Genomic DNA, 13,857 nt, shown 5'->3' on the forward strand with positions numbered 1-13,857 from the left:
TAAACATACAGACAGAGACAACAGAACTTGCTCTTGCTGAATAAGGGCAGTCCCATTAATCAAAGGTCATCAATAACCAGCTTTAGACAACGTGATGTCGGTATCTGTGGCTGGATCTAATTCCTAAATGAATCGTATTAACATGGTGTCATTTTCTTTAATACGATTTTTACAAAGTATGATTTTCACCCATCTCCAGAAATGGGTCCTTCCCCAAATGTCCAAAATAGGCTCGAACCCCTTATCCAAAACCCTGGAGACCATGTGTATTTTGTAATTCAAAATTTTTCAAAAAGTAATATATACATACATCTGTCATATCTGACATAACAAACCAGCAGGTCCAGGGAAAAACTCTATAATCATATGTTAATATGTCTTCCATGAAACATACAAACTAATGTTTGTATATAACACAAGTGGTATAAATATAAATAACCTTGAGACAGTTCAGGTATGGGTTTGCCACCAAATGAGTTCAGCAAAGGTCAGACTGCGAGAGTTAATTCTTAGGTAGGTTAATAAGAAGTTCGGGGCTCTCAAGAAGGAGAAAGGGACAAACGTTTTTTTCCCTACATTCCTTCCTCTTAGTCACATAAGATGTTTTTTCCTTAAACTCTGAGTTGTTACAACAACAATCTTTAAGAGTAACTTTCTTTAAGCCCGGAGCTACTGATTACACAACAAAATAACTCATCTTGCCCATTATAGAACAACAATGCATCCTGCTTGAGGACGTGGTTCTCCTTCTTAACAAGAACCTTCTGACTAATCCTGTCACCTTAAGATGTATGTTGTGGCAGTAGGTCTGGTAAGACATTTCTGTTGTTAGTAACTCTCTGCCCCCTTCTGACGTCTGTGTCAGAAGCTTTCTCTATCCTTTTGCACTGCAATAAAACTGTTGTCACACGAAGCTCCGAGTGCCTGAAGCTGCGTCTCTGGTCCCGAAGCAAGCAAAACTCCTTCGGAGATCATGAATCCAACACCGTTCACTGTAAGCTATCTATTGTAACACCATATGAAGCTTTCAGAACTTCTTGAAGTTCAGAGAGTAAATAAGGGATTATGGGCCTACACACACACACACACACACACACACACACACTCTACAGAAAACTATGCAGATACTCCTTTGCACCAACACAGAAGAATAAACGGCCACTCCACAGCACAAGGTAAAGAGCACAGAGACAGCATGTGCAAGGCATTTTACACGTGTGCAGAGTGGGGAGAAGACAGGAGGAGATGCTCTTCACTTGTCAAGATTCCCATCCCCCCTCCCACCTTTTACTACCCTCTACCCTTTGTAATGACTTCATCTCTGGTTAAGAAATGCTGTGGAAACATTGTGAGTACTGACTGTGAGTCAGGAAGATTTTTAAGCCTAAATGTATTTACACTATGTATAAGACAGTGAGAGTAAGTTCACCCCTGCAAACTGCCATCACTGAGGGCAGGAAACTAAAATGTTAGACATAAGCTGGGAGCTGAGGTAGTCCACAGGGGAAATTTATTTAGGATATTAAAGAAGACTCAAAGTGAGGGACACAGAATATGAAAAATACAGACTGGAGCCCATCTCGGAGACCTGAGACTTCCAGGTGTCCCCTGCTGTGTTAAAGGCAAGGACACAGGGTGCGTGTGCTCCCACCAGGAGCCCTCAAAATCACCAAGCTCTGGTCCCCCTGCCCGGCTCCGAGCCCCTGTCCTGCCGCTCCTGAGAGGCCTCAGCCACCACACAGGGAGCTGAGAGCCGGCGGAGAGGCCCTTCACCTCCCCCCGTGCCCTGCTTCTTCCTAAAGCTTCTCATTCTACACAATAAAAACACAAACAATGAAAAATGGAGAGCAGGGAGAAAAATAAATTAAGAAGGAAACACTCTCCCTAGTCACTAAAGAGCCCTGGGAGAAATGGTCTGTGATGGATAAATGTCAAGGAGTTTTTTAGGGACAGCAATTCAGCCTAATAGAGTCATTTTCACTTTGTATTTTATATATTCAGTACTGTCACTTCCACAATAAGCTTGTATTAATAATTTGATGATTTTTGTACCCCATAGTTTAACTGTGGGCATAATTGAGAACAATATTAGTTCATATATGTAGGTACTGTTATTTTCCTCTATGAACCACTGTCTGGAAATGTACCGAGTGTTCAACATTTCAACAAACATCATTCCATATATGTGCTGTTTACTCAACCTCCCCGGTCTAAGGTTCTGTGCTCAGCACCGGATTCCCCAGTAAACAAAGCAGGGGTGAATCCTACCCTCAAGAAGCAGGCAGAGCACTGTGGAGACATTACCCAAGGTCCTGCATTTTGAATAACTGAATTCCACTTGTGCCAAGTGCTATGAAGGGGAGGTACTCAGAGACCAGTCAGAGCTTCCTAACAGCTCTCTGAGGTGGATCTCAACCTCGATTGTGGATAAACAGCTATCATTAATATTTGTAACTTTAAAGTATGCTAATTAAAATAACATAAAATATCCTGAACAGATAACAATTACGAGCATAACTACAGGAAGTCCCCTATCTACGAACAAGTTCTGTTCCAAGAGCACGTTAAGTGCAATTTGTCTGTAAATCCAACAAAGTCAGCCTCGGTACACAACAAACACAATAGTTATCTAGTGCTGTACTGCAACAGCCTCACAGTAATTTTGCACAAACAGTACATAAAAAACAAACACAAAAAGTACACATTTTATATCCTACAGCACAGTACACCGTGCAGGGCAACACACGTGTTCATCTCTGAAAGACGCAACCGAAGCTTCACACGCAGGGGATTGATAATGTATTATTATAATGACTTGGGAAATTATTTAGTATCAGCCAGCCAATGAGAAAAAAGATGAGAACAAATGAGGAAGAAAGTCTAAATGTGCAAGACAGTCTGTGAATAATTGTTGTTGTTTAGTTGCAAAGTCGTGTCCGACTCTTTGCGATGTCATGGACTGCAGGCCACAAGGCTCCTCTGTCTGTCGGAATTACCAGGCAAGTATACTGTGGATAATTACGGCCAAGGAATTTTCAGGGCACCATTCTAGTCTCCCATAAAGGCAAATTGCCCCATTTGCTTATAGATCTTCAATACAGGACACCCAACCCTCCACGAGAACAGCAAGGCATTTAACAGAAAGATAACACAGAAACAAATACAAGGTTTATTTTTATAATACAATACTTCCTGAACACAGAAGTAACACAAAACTCCTAGTCAAACTAAGTGTGCTGTTTGTTTTGGAAAATACAAATAAACAACTAACAAATACAAATAAGCAACTAACAAATAAGCAAAATACAATAAGAAGCGATGGTCCCCCATCCTACTCCTCCACCATCTTGTTTAACAAATAGATTCAAGGGATTAGATCTGATAGACAGAATGTCTGAAGAACCATGGACGGAGGTTCTTGACATTGTACAGGAGGCAGTGATCAAGACCATCCCCAAGAAAAAGAAATGTAAAAAGGCAAAATGGCTCTCTGAGGAGGCCTTACAAATAGCTGAGAAAAGAAGAGAAGCGAAAAGCAAAGGAGAGAAGAAAAGATATACCCATCTGAATGCAGAGTTCTAAAGAACAGCAAGGAGAGATAAGAAAATCTTCCTCAGTGATCAATGCAAAGAAATAGAGGAAAATAACAGAATGGGAAAGACTAGAGATCTCTTCAAGAAAATCAGAGATACCAAGGGAACATTTCATGCAAACACGGGCTCAATAAAGGACAGAAATGGTATGGACCTAACAGAAGCAGAAGATATTAAAAAGAGGTGGCAAGAATACACAGAACAACTATACAAAAGAGATCTTCACAACCCAGATAATTACGATGGCGTGATCACTCACCTAGAGCCAGACATCCTGGAATGTGAAGTCAAGTGGGCCTTAAGAAGCATCACTACGAACAAAGCCAGTGGAGGTGATGGAATTCCAGTTGAGCTATTTCAAATCCTCAAAGATGATGCTGTGAAAGTGCTGCACTCAATATGCCAGCAAATTTGGAAAACTCAGCAGTGGCCACAGGACTGGAAAAGGTCAGTTTTCATTCCAATCCCAAAGAATGGCAATGCCAAAGAATGTTCAAACTCCCGCACAATTGCACTCATCTCACACGCTGGCAAAGTAATGCTCAAAATTCTCCAAGCCAGGCTTCAACAGTATGTGAACCGTGAACTTCCAGATGTTCAAGCTGGTTTTAGAAAAGGCAGAGGAACCAGAGATCAAACTGCCAACATCCGCTGGATCATGGAAAAAGCAAGAGTTCCAGAAAAACATCTATTTCTGCTTTATTGACTATGCCAAAGCCTTTGACTGTGTGGATCACAATAAACTGTGGAAAATTCTGAAAGACATGGGAATACCAGACCACCTGATCTGTCTCTTGAGAAACCTGTATGCAGGTCAGGAAGCAACAGTTAGAACTGGACATGGAACAACAGACTGGATCCAGATAGGAAAAGGAGTATGTCAAGGCTGTATATTGTCACCCTGCTTATTTTAACCTATATGCAGAGTACATCACGAGAAATGCTAGGCTGGATGAAGCACAAGCAGGAATCAAGATTGCTGGGAGAAATATCAATAACCTCAAATATGCAGATGACACCACTCTTATGGCAGAAAGTGAAGAAGAGCTAAAGAGCCTCTTGATGAAAGTGAAAGAGGAGAGTGAAAAAGTTGGCTTAAAGCTCAACATTCACTAAACAAAGATCATGGCATCTGGTCCCATCACTTCATGGCAAATAGATGGAGAAACAGTAGAAACAGTGAGAGACTTTATTTTGGGGGCTCCAAAATCACTGCAGATAGTGACTGCAGCCATGAAATAAAAAGACACTTACTCCTTGGGAGAAAAGTTATGACCAACCTAGACAGCATATTAAAAAGCAGAGACATTACTTTGCCAAAAAAGGTCCGTCCGGTCAAAGCTATGGTTTTTCCAACAGTCATGTATGGATGTGAGAGTTCGACTATAAAGAAAGCTAAGAGCTGAAGAATTGATACTTTTGAACTGTGGTGTTGGAGAAGACACTGGAGGTCCCTTGGACTACAAGGAGATCCAACCAGTCCATCCTAAAGGAAATCAGTCCTGAGTGTTCGTTGGAGGGACTAATGTGGAAGCTGAAACTCCAATACTTGGGCCACCTGATGCAAAGAGCTGACTCATTTGAAAAGCCCCTGATGCTGGGAAAGATTGACGGCAGGAGGAGAAAGGGACGACAGAGGATGAGATGGTTGGATGGCATCACCAACTCAATGGACATGAGTTTGGGTAAGCTCCGGGAGTTGGTGATGGACAGGGAGGCCTGGCCTGCTGCCGTCCATGGGGTCGCAAAGAGTCGGACACGACTGAGCGACTGAACTGAACATGGCCCCGCCCGTCAGAACAAGACCCAGTTTCCCCCTCTGTCAGTCTCTCCCAACAGGAAGCTTCCATAAGCCTCTAATCCTTATCCATCAGAGGGCAGACAGAATGAAAACCACAATCACAGAAAATTAACCAAACTGATCACATGGAGCACAGCCTTGTCCAGCTCAATGAAACTATGAGCCATGTTAGCTCAGAGGAGACCTTAACAGAAAGTTCCAAGTGGCTGCTACCTATGAACTCAAGTAGACACAAGAGTCAGTCCAGGTGCCAATGTTCATTTAGACCAGCTTACTTGATATTCATTCACACGTCAAATGGATCCTGTCAGACTTAAGCTGTCACCATCATTAAGATCTGTAATTGACACTGGTAAGGAACATGGATGAAATGAGAAGGAAAATAAAGCTCAGTCACCACCAAGTCAAGTATACTGTGTCTCCCTTCCTCGGTTTCTATCAGTTGTAGAAGAAACAGACAAAAGATGACATCAGCCTGTCACTGACCTTATGCAGAGCTGGAGCCAAGACCGGTACCAAGAACCCGTTGTAAATATAATTGACAAGCTGATTACGAATCAAGGGGTGGGCCACCTAAGAGAGAAACAAACAGGCATGAAAAAGACAATCTTTAGATCTTCTTAAAATCAAACCTGAATTCAAAAAGGATATCCAAATGTTGGCCATTTATTTCATGGCTAAAGAATAATTCACACTTCAAACCACCATGTAATTTTTCCAGATGGTTTATTCCAGTATAAAAAAATAGTCTGGACTTCCAAATTTTAAAACCAGTAATTTAAAATTCCTGTTTGAAAAAAAAATAAAAAACATATAATAAATAGACTGAATATGTACATGGGCTCATAAATGAAAGTCAACAACCTGGAATGGATAATTTTTGCTCTATAACTTCATCTATGTCCTATCTCAACTTGTGACTAATTTTAAAAAAATAACTGTCAAAATGGACAGTTAAAACCATTTATTTTGTCAGCAGAAAAAATTTCTCATTTTGAAATGCATTCTCTGATAAAATCATTTATATTGGGGAGGAAGGCATTTAGAAAATCTTTTCATAAAAAACAGTAATGCTAAAAAGCAGAAAACATTATCAGAGGTACAACATTTCCTATATTTAACTTTCAAAATATATTTAGTATGGATAAGCCTTACTGACGTCTTTTATAAATACAATCATCCCCAGTATCTATGGGGAATTGGTTCTGGGATGACCAGCCCCCACTGCCACAATACCCAAATCTGTGGATGCTTAAGTCTCTTATAAATAAAAATGGCATAGTATTTTCATATAATCTACATACATCTTCCCATATACTATAAATCATCTCTAAATTACTTTATAATGGCTAATAAAATACAAATAGTTGTAACCACAATACAAATGCTATGTAAATAGTTGCTGGCATACAGTAAATTCAAGTTTTGCCCTTTGGAACTTTCTGGATTCTTCCAGAAATACTTTCAGATCTGTTGGTAGAATCCACAGCTGTGAAACCTGCAGATGCAAAGGTCAACTGTAATCTTTGCAGTAGTACCCCCAAACAAAAAATCTTAAAAGCATATGGCTTCAGTCTCAGAATATGATATAAACTATATCATATCTCTGTTCTCAACCATGCTTGTTAGCTTTCTCTTTCTTTAAAAAAAATAAAAACAGAGTCAAACAATAAAGTAAAAAGCAATTTCTAGGGAAGTGCGGCTAGATCTTTAAATTACTGATAATCTCCCTCTCTGTGTACATTTGGGGAGAAACTAATAGTTACATCTTTTTTATTTCTACAAACTTCCACAAGAAAATGTTGATAGACTGTAACACTAAAGGAAAAAACAACTTAAGATGTAATCCATTTATCTTATACATAAATAAAATCTCCTTTGACTTAGCAATAAAAATGAGACAGGAACTGAAGTAATTTACTTGCATTTTCTTCCAGAAGCTATTTTTTCATTTGATAGAGAAACAGATTATAACTAACATTTTCCCCCTTACAATCACCATAAAGAAATTTTATTTCTTAATAAATCTAGTATTAAGGTAATATTTGTCCTATATAGAAATAAAACATTTTTCAATGAAAACCTACTACACCCTTAAGTATATATACAATCTGATTTTTTATTGAAAACAGTAACAAGAAATTTGAAGGTAAAAATCTAATCAAAAAGCCAAATATACTTGAGTTCAGTGGCTGTTCTTCCCCCGAAGCAGGCCAATTTCAAAGCAAATTTAATTTGTGTTGTTAAGAAGATGCTTAACGTCTTCTAAATTCAATTGAGATAACAATATCCTTTATGTAGTATGCACAATTAAGCAAAATAAAGTGTTTTGCTTTGTAGACTCCCAAGAAGACCTTGAAGTAAAAATGGTATAATTTGAAGTACTTAGAAGCCTAAAAATATCTATTTAATGAGTCCAGCATTGAACTTATTTTTGATGGTTAAATGGCTAATCAAAACAGAATTAACACTTTTTATAAGGAAGATAAAGAAAATATACTCTTTTTTTTTCTCAATTAAAACTTCCCCCAAACCTATAAACCAACATTTTTACTCATTCCAGGACATTCAACAGGTTTAAAGTAAAGCATCAGTGTTCCACAAACGCTGACTGCAATAAGAGAAGGAAAGCCGATGTGATCAGCTGACTCAGCATATCGCTGTGTCCTGAAAGACCGTGGTGGACCCCGGCCGCTCTCACCTGAATGACGGCGTTGCAGAACTCCAGCGAGTTCATGAACTGGACCAGCGGCGGGAGCAGGAGCCAGTCGTCCCTCAGCAGGCAGTGCCACTCCTCGCCCTTCTCCTCCAGCTTGGTAGGCAGCGAAGAGTACAGGCCGCTGAGCCCCGTCGCAAGCACCTGGGTTCAGAAACGAGAATGCAATCAGTACTTCCCCTGGGTTCTTCACCTGCAGCTGTGGCTCCCACTCGACGCCACTGCCGCTGGCCCGGACTGCACTTCAGGTAGCGAGGGGTTCCCGCTTGAGAGGCTGTCAGCCTGGAGGGAACCCAGAAGGATGCTGGAAGGAGGCGGGAGGAGGAACAGGAGCACCGGGTCCTCGGCTGATACCTCCACGGATACCACGGTACCACGGGCTGCTGATCTCTCCGGTGCCGGCCAACGCTGGGCTGGGGTGCGGGGAGGGAGACAGACCCAAGATGAAGGAAACACGGTTACGGCCCCCAGTGTGTGCAGGAGAGGAGCGAACTCAGCAACAACGTGTTCTGTCCCACACCACTGAGTGCACACCCAGACACGGCCCACACCCCTGTCCACCGGGAGCGCCTGAGACTCAGGCGGCCGGGGCAGAAGGCGTCACAGGAGAACCACGAGCAGCTGTATGAGAAAGATTCCGGCAGGCGTGGTCAAGGTCGTGGCTGACACACGCTGTTGCCACTCTAGAAGGCACGCTCATCTCATCTCCACAGTCTAGAAGAAACCCCTGGGGTCACGGGTCAGATAGATGTGATGACGGTATTTCAAACCGAGCTGGAGAGGTCTAAACTGAAGCATCGGCAGTGGGGAAAAAGGATTAAGAAACGGCAGGCGCACATGTCAGGCGGAGGGGGGTGCTCTAACTGAAATATCCACCAACCCAGTCTTAACCCAAAGGCAGAAGGTTTACCTCCTCCCCCTGCTCTGTTCCTGGGTAACGCTGCCAGCGCTCGGCTTCAGTCACCGCCGATCAATGAGAACTCCAAACTGTCACGTTTTCCAGCTTGGTCATTAAGAAAATGCTGATGCCTTAAACCAAGACAGAAACGTACAAAATGCAGAAAAAACTAGCAGACACTCACTTATGCTGAGTGCCTGCTAGCTTTACCTTGTGGAAAACGGACCCAAGGAAAACAATGGATTTCACGGTACACGGAAGTGATGCTAGCCAGCACTGTAGGGATGCCGACCTGGCAGGTGTGCAAAGGATGGACAGGAAGTGCCCAGAACAGAAGCAAGGGAGTGACCTGTGAAAGGTGCTGCTCTAGGGTAAACCTAAGGTTATAAGGAGCTCAAACAGGACAGAAGCATTCAAGAAAACAGCCCCTTCTGAGTTAGGCCCAGAGAAGACATAGCAAAGCATTCACCAATCTCACAGACTAATAAGAGATAACAGGCAATTGTAGGAGTGTAATAAATGCTCAGACTACATCAGAGAAAATATGTCACTGTGGATAAACCCAGACTTGGAGTGTTAGGAGCACGAAATGTTCTCAGAAGAAGTGATACCCAAGAGCTGCTGAAGAATGAGTAAGAGCCAAAAAAAGTTCTTATTGAGCTTTATTATTTTTAAAAGTTCTTATATTGTTGGAAGCAAGAATATTTGGAGCAGAGGATATAAAAAGCATGAAGGAGCAAAAAAAGATGGCACCTCCGGGAATGAAGAGAACTGCAGTATTACTGGAGTGAAGATTTACAGGTGGAAGGAGCCTGGCGAGGCATGCCTGAATCAGACCCTGCAGTATTCTGCAGGTCAGACACAGAACTGAAGGGACAAACCAGTGGAAAGCCCAGTAGACAGAGCTCTGGAGCCATCGCATGGAGATGAGACCTCAGTTCAGTTCAGTACAGTTCAGTCACTCAGTCGTGTCCAAATGTTTGCAATCCCGTGGACTGCAGCACACAAAGCTTCCCTGTCCATCACCAACTCCCAGAGTTTACTCAAACTCAAGTCTATTGAGGTGATGATGTCATCCAACCATCTCATCCTCTGTCATCCCCTTCTCCTCCTGCCATCAATCTTTCCCAGCATCAGAGTCTTTTCTAATGAGTCCATTCTTCACATCAGGTGGCCAAAGTATTGGAGTTTCAACTTTAGCATCAGTCCTTCCAATGAATATTCAGGACTGATTTCCTTTAGGATAGACTGGTTGGATCTCCTTGCAGTCCAAGGGACTCTCAAGAGTCTTCTCCAACACCACAGTTCAAAAGCATCAATTCTTCAGTGCTCAGCTTTCTTTATAGTTCAACTCTCACATCCATACATGACTGCTGGAAACACCATAGCTTTGACTAGATGGACCTTTGTCAGAAAAGTACTGTCTCTGCTTTTTAATATGCTGTCTAGGTCATAACTTTTTTTCCAAGGAGTAAGCATCTTTTAATTTCATGGCTTCAGTCACCATCTGCAGTGATTTTGGAACCCAAGAAAAGAAAACCTTTCACTGTTTCCACTTTTTCCCTATCTATTTGCCATGAAGTGATGGGACCAGATGCCATGATCTTAGTTTTTTGAATGCTGAGTTTTAAGTCAACTTTTTCACTCTCCTCTTTCACCCTCATCAAGAGGCTCTTTAGTTCTTCTTCACTTTCTGCCGTAAGGGTGGTGTCATCTGCATATATGAGGTTACTGATATTTCTCCCAGCAATCTTGATTCCCACTTGTGTTTCATCCAGTCCAGCATTTCTCATGATGTACTCTGCATATAAGTTAAATAAGCAATACTTATTTAACTTATACAATATACACAGCCTTGACGTACTCTTTTCCCAATTTGGAACCAGTCTGTTGCTCCATGTCTGGTTCTGACTGTTGCTTCTTGACCTGCATACAGATTTCTCAGGAGGCAGGTAAAGTGGTCTGGTATCCCCATCTCTTTCAGAATTTTCCACAGTTTGTTGTGATCCCCACAGTCGAAGGCTTTAGCATAGTCAATAAAGCAGAAATAGATGTCTTTCTGGAACTCCTTTGCTTTTTCAACGATCCAACGGATGTTGGCAGTGTGATCTCTGGTTCCTCTGCCTTTTCTAAAACCAGCTTGAACATCTGGAAGTTCACGGTTCACATACTATTGAAGCCTGGCTTGGAGAATTTTGAGCATTACTTTACTAGCACGTGAAATGAGTGCAACTGTGCGGTAGTTTGAGCATTCTTTGACATTGTCTTTCTTTGGTATTGGAATGAAAACTGACCTTTTCCAGTCCTGTGGCCACTGCTGAGTTTTCCAAATTTGCTGACATATTGAGTGCAGCACTTTCACAGCATTATCTGTTAGGATTTGAAATAGCTCAACTGGAATTCCACCACCTCCACTGGCTTTGTTCGTAGTGATGCTTCCTAAGGCCCACTTGACTTCACATTCCAGGATGTCTGGCTCTAGGTGAGTGATCACACCATCATGATTATCTGGGTCATGAAGATCTTTTTTGTACAGTTCTTCTGTGTATGCTTGCCACCTCTTATTAATATCTTCTGCTTCTGTTAGGTCCATACCATTTCTGTCCTTTATTGAGCCCGTGTTTGCATGAAATGTTCCCTTGGTATCTCTGATTTTCTTGAAGAGATCTCTAGTCTTTCCCATTCTGTTATTTTCCTCTATTTCTTTGCATTGATCACTGAGGAAGGCTTTATCTCTCCTTGCTGTTCTTTGGAATTCTGCATCCAAATGGGAATATCTTTCCTTTTCTCCTTTGCCTTTCACTTCTCTTCTTTTCTCAGCTGTTTGTAAGGCCTCCTCAGACAGCCATTTTGCCTTTTTGCTTTTCTTTTTCTTGGGGATGGTCTTGATCACTGCCTCCTGTACAATGGCACAAACCTCTGTCCATAGTTCTTCAGGCACTCTATCAGATCTAGTCCCTTGTCTATCTGTCATTCCCACTGTATAATCATAAGAGAGTAGACAGAATGAAAAGCACTATCACAGAAAACCAATCAAACTGATCACATGGACCACAGCATGGTCTAACTCAATGAAATTATGAGCCATGCGTGTAGGGCCACCCAAGATGGACAGGTCATGGTGGAGAGTTCTGACAAAACATGGTCCACTGGAGAAGGCAATGGCAAACCACTTCCGTATCCTTGCCTTGAGAAGCCCGTGAACGGTATGAAAAGACAAAAAGATGAGACCTCAGGCTTTATACAGACCAGAGAGAGAAGGGAAGGGAGCTTCAGATGGTGAGCTATGACAATCCATGGTGCCTGACATCAGACAGGGAAAGTCAGGAGGTGTGGCTCCAGGTATGCCATACTTGGAAAAAGTATCTACCAACTGTCGCCTCCCCCTTTCCCCTGGCTTGTTCCCACAGCGCCCCCTGCAGCCCTCCGTACAGCAACTGCCTTCCTTGCGTGCGTTAGTTTAAGGTCTGTCTTCTCCATCTCCCCTGGCCTGACCAGTTCACTCCCGTCCACCCTGCAGACTGGGGTGATCTGCCAGTCAGACCCTAGCAGTACTTTCCCTGAGTAACACAGCCGTCAGTAATACAGGGCAGACCTGGCCACCGGGCACCAGGAGGTCTGGGTGCAGAGAAACCGGATGACAGACGCCACGGGAGGGAGTGGGGGCGGGGCTGGAAGGGGTGGGGCGGGGCACAGCAGCCACGGCTGAGTGTGTGAGGGGGCAAGGGAAGGAGATGAGCCATTTCAACACTGGAAAATCAAAAGATCATATACACTTCTCTGTTCTGTGTCCTAGTGACCTTCATTAACTCATTCATTCAGTCTCTTGTTTAAAATAAAAGTCGCTGAGCACCCTCAGGACAGGCGCGATGTTAAGCACAGAGTATACAGCAGGCAACAAGACAGCCCGTGTATCTCTTTTTCAAAATCAGGGCATCTGCAGTCCCAAGAAAGAATGTCCCCTATTTAAAGCATTTAACTCCTTGTCAGCAAACCCAAACAAATCACTTTAATTCCTGTTTTGAATGTGACCCCAGTGAGCTCCTTGTTATAAATCAGAAACCTCTGGCAAGAAAGAACAGAGACCAAAAGTTCTCCTTGAAGGGAAATCTACTCTTGATGCCCCATTTTTAAAATCAATTACATTTGCTAACTCATGCTAAATTAACCACAGAAGAAAGGCTTTAATTCTGCATACTCCCGATTCCTTAACCACTTTGAGCCTTTGAAGATGAATTCATAAAGACAGGCTTAATTTGTCTGACTAAGAAGCTGGGAATAACTATTCAGTATATCAATATAATTACAGCAACATTAATTTTCAAATTACATCCATCAGTGACAGTAATTAAAAATAACACATACCTAATATTCACTTTTTTTAAAGTGTGTCCTGAAAAGGGCATGGCTGAGACGGGAACTCCACCCGCCTGCACGGGAGGACAGTGCAGTGTGTCCCCTGGACGCCAACACCTGTGCAGTTCTCGCCTCTAGAAGCGGAGCCAGAGAACAGACCTGCAATTGTCTCCAGCACAGCAAAGAAACATGGGAGAGAAGAGTCTGCAGAATGAAGAGGACTACATGGTCTTAAGAGCAAGACTGCAAATCCTTCCTGCTAAATATTTATCCTTTCCAAGACGTTGCTCAGATTTCAGATTCCTTCATCCAGTCCACATGCATTTCTAGAACACCAACAATAGGCCAGGCACCATGTCAGGACTGGGGAACAAGCACTGAACAAGTCTGACCAGGTGAGACGGAGGAGACAGCTGATTAACCAGTAAATGCAAGAAAGACTGTTACTACTGGTGACTACTTCCTGCTGACCTTTATTCACTCATCATTCAAA

General features: G+C 42.5%; 1 protein-coding gene across 4 annotated transcripts in view; it reads right to left on the bottom strand.

Moving 5' to 3' along the window:
* Positions 1 to 13,857, bottom strand: part of FHIP1A (FHF complex subunit HOOK interacting protein 1A) — a 288,999-nt gene that overhangs the window by 64,558 nt on the left and 210,584 nt on the right. For all 4 annotated transcript variants that reach the window (XM_043484596.1, XM_043484579.1, XM_043484588.1 and 1 more), the window contains 2 exons: positions 8,096 to 8,254; positions 5,881 to 5,967 (listed from right to left, as the gene is read on the bottom strand). In XM_043484596.1, the coding sequence (XP_043340531.1) occupies positions 5,881 to 5,967; positions 8,096 to 8,254 (246 nt within the window). The remainder of the gene's footprint in view (positions 1 to 5,880; positions 5,968 to 8,095; positions 8,255 to 13,857) is intronic.

The sequence above is a fragment of the Cervus canadensis genome, chromosome 1 (assembly GCF_019320065.1).
Source record: "Cervus canadensis isolate Bull #8, Minnesota chromosome 1, ASM1932006v1, whole genome shotgun sequence".
In the NCBI taxonomy this organism is placed as follows: Eukaryota; Metazoa; Chordata; class Mammalia; order Artiodactyla; family Cervidae; genus Cervus; species Cervus canadensis.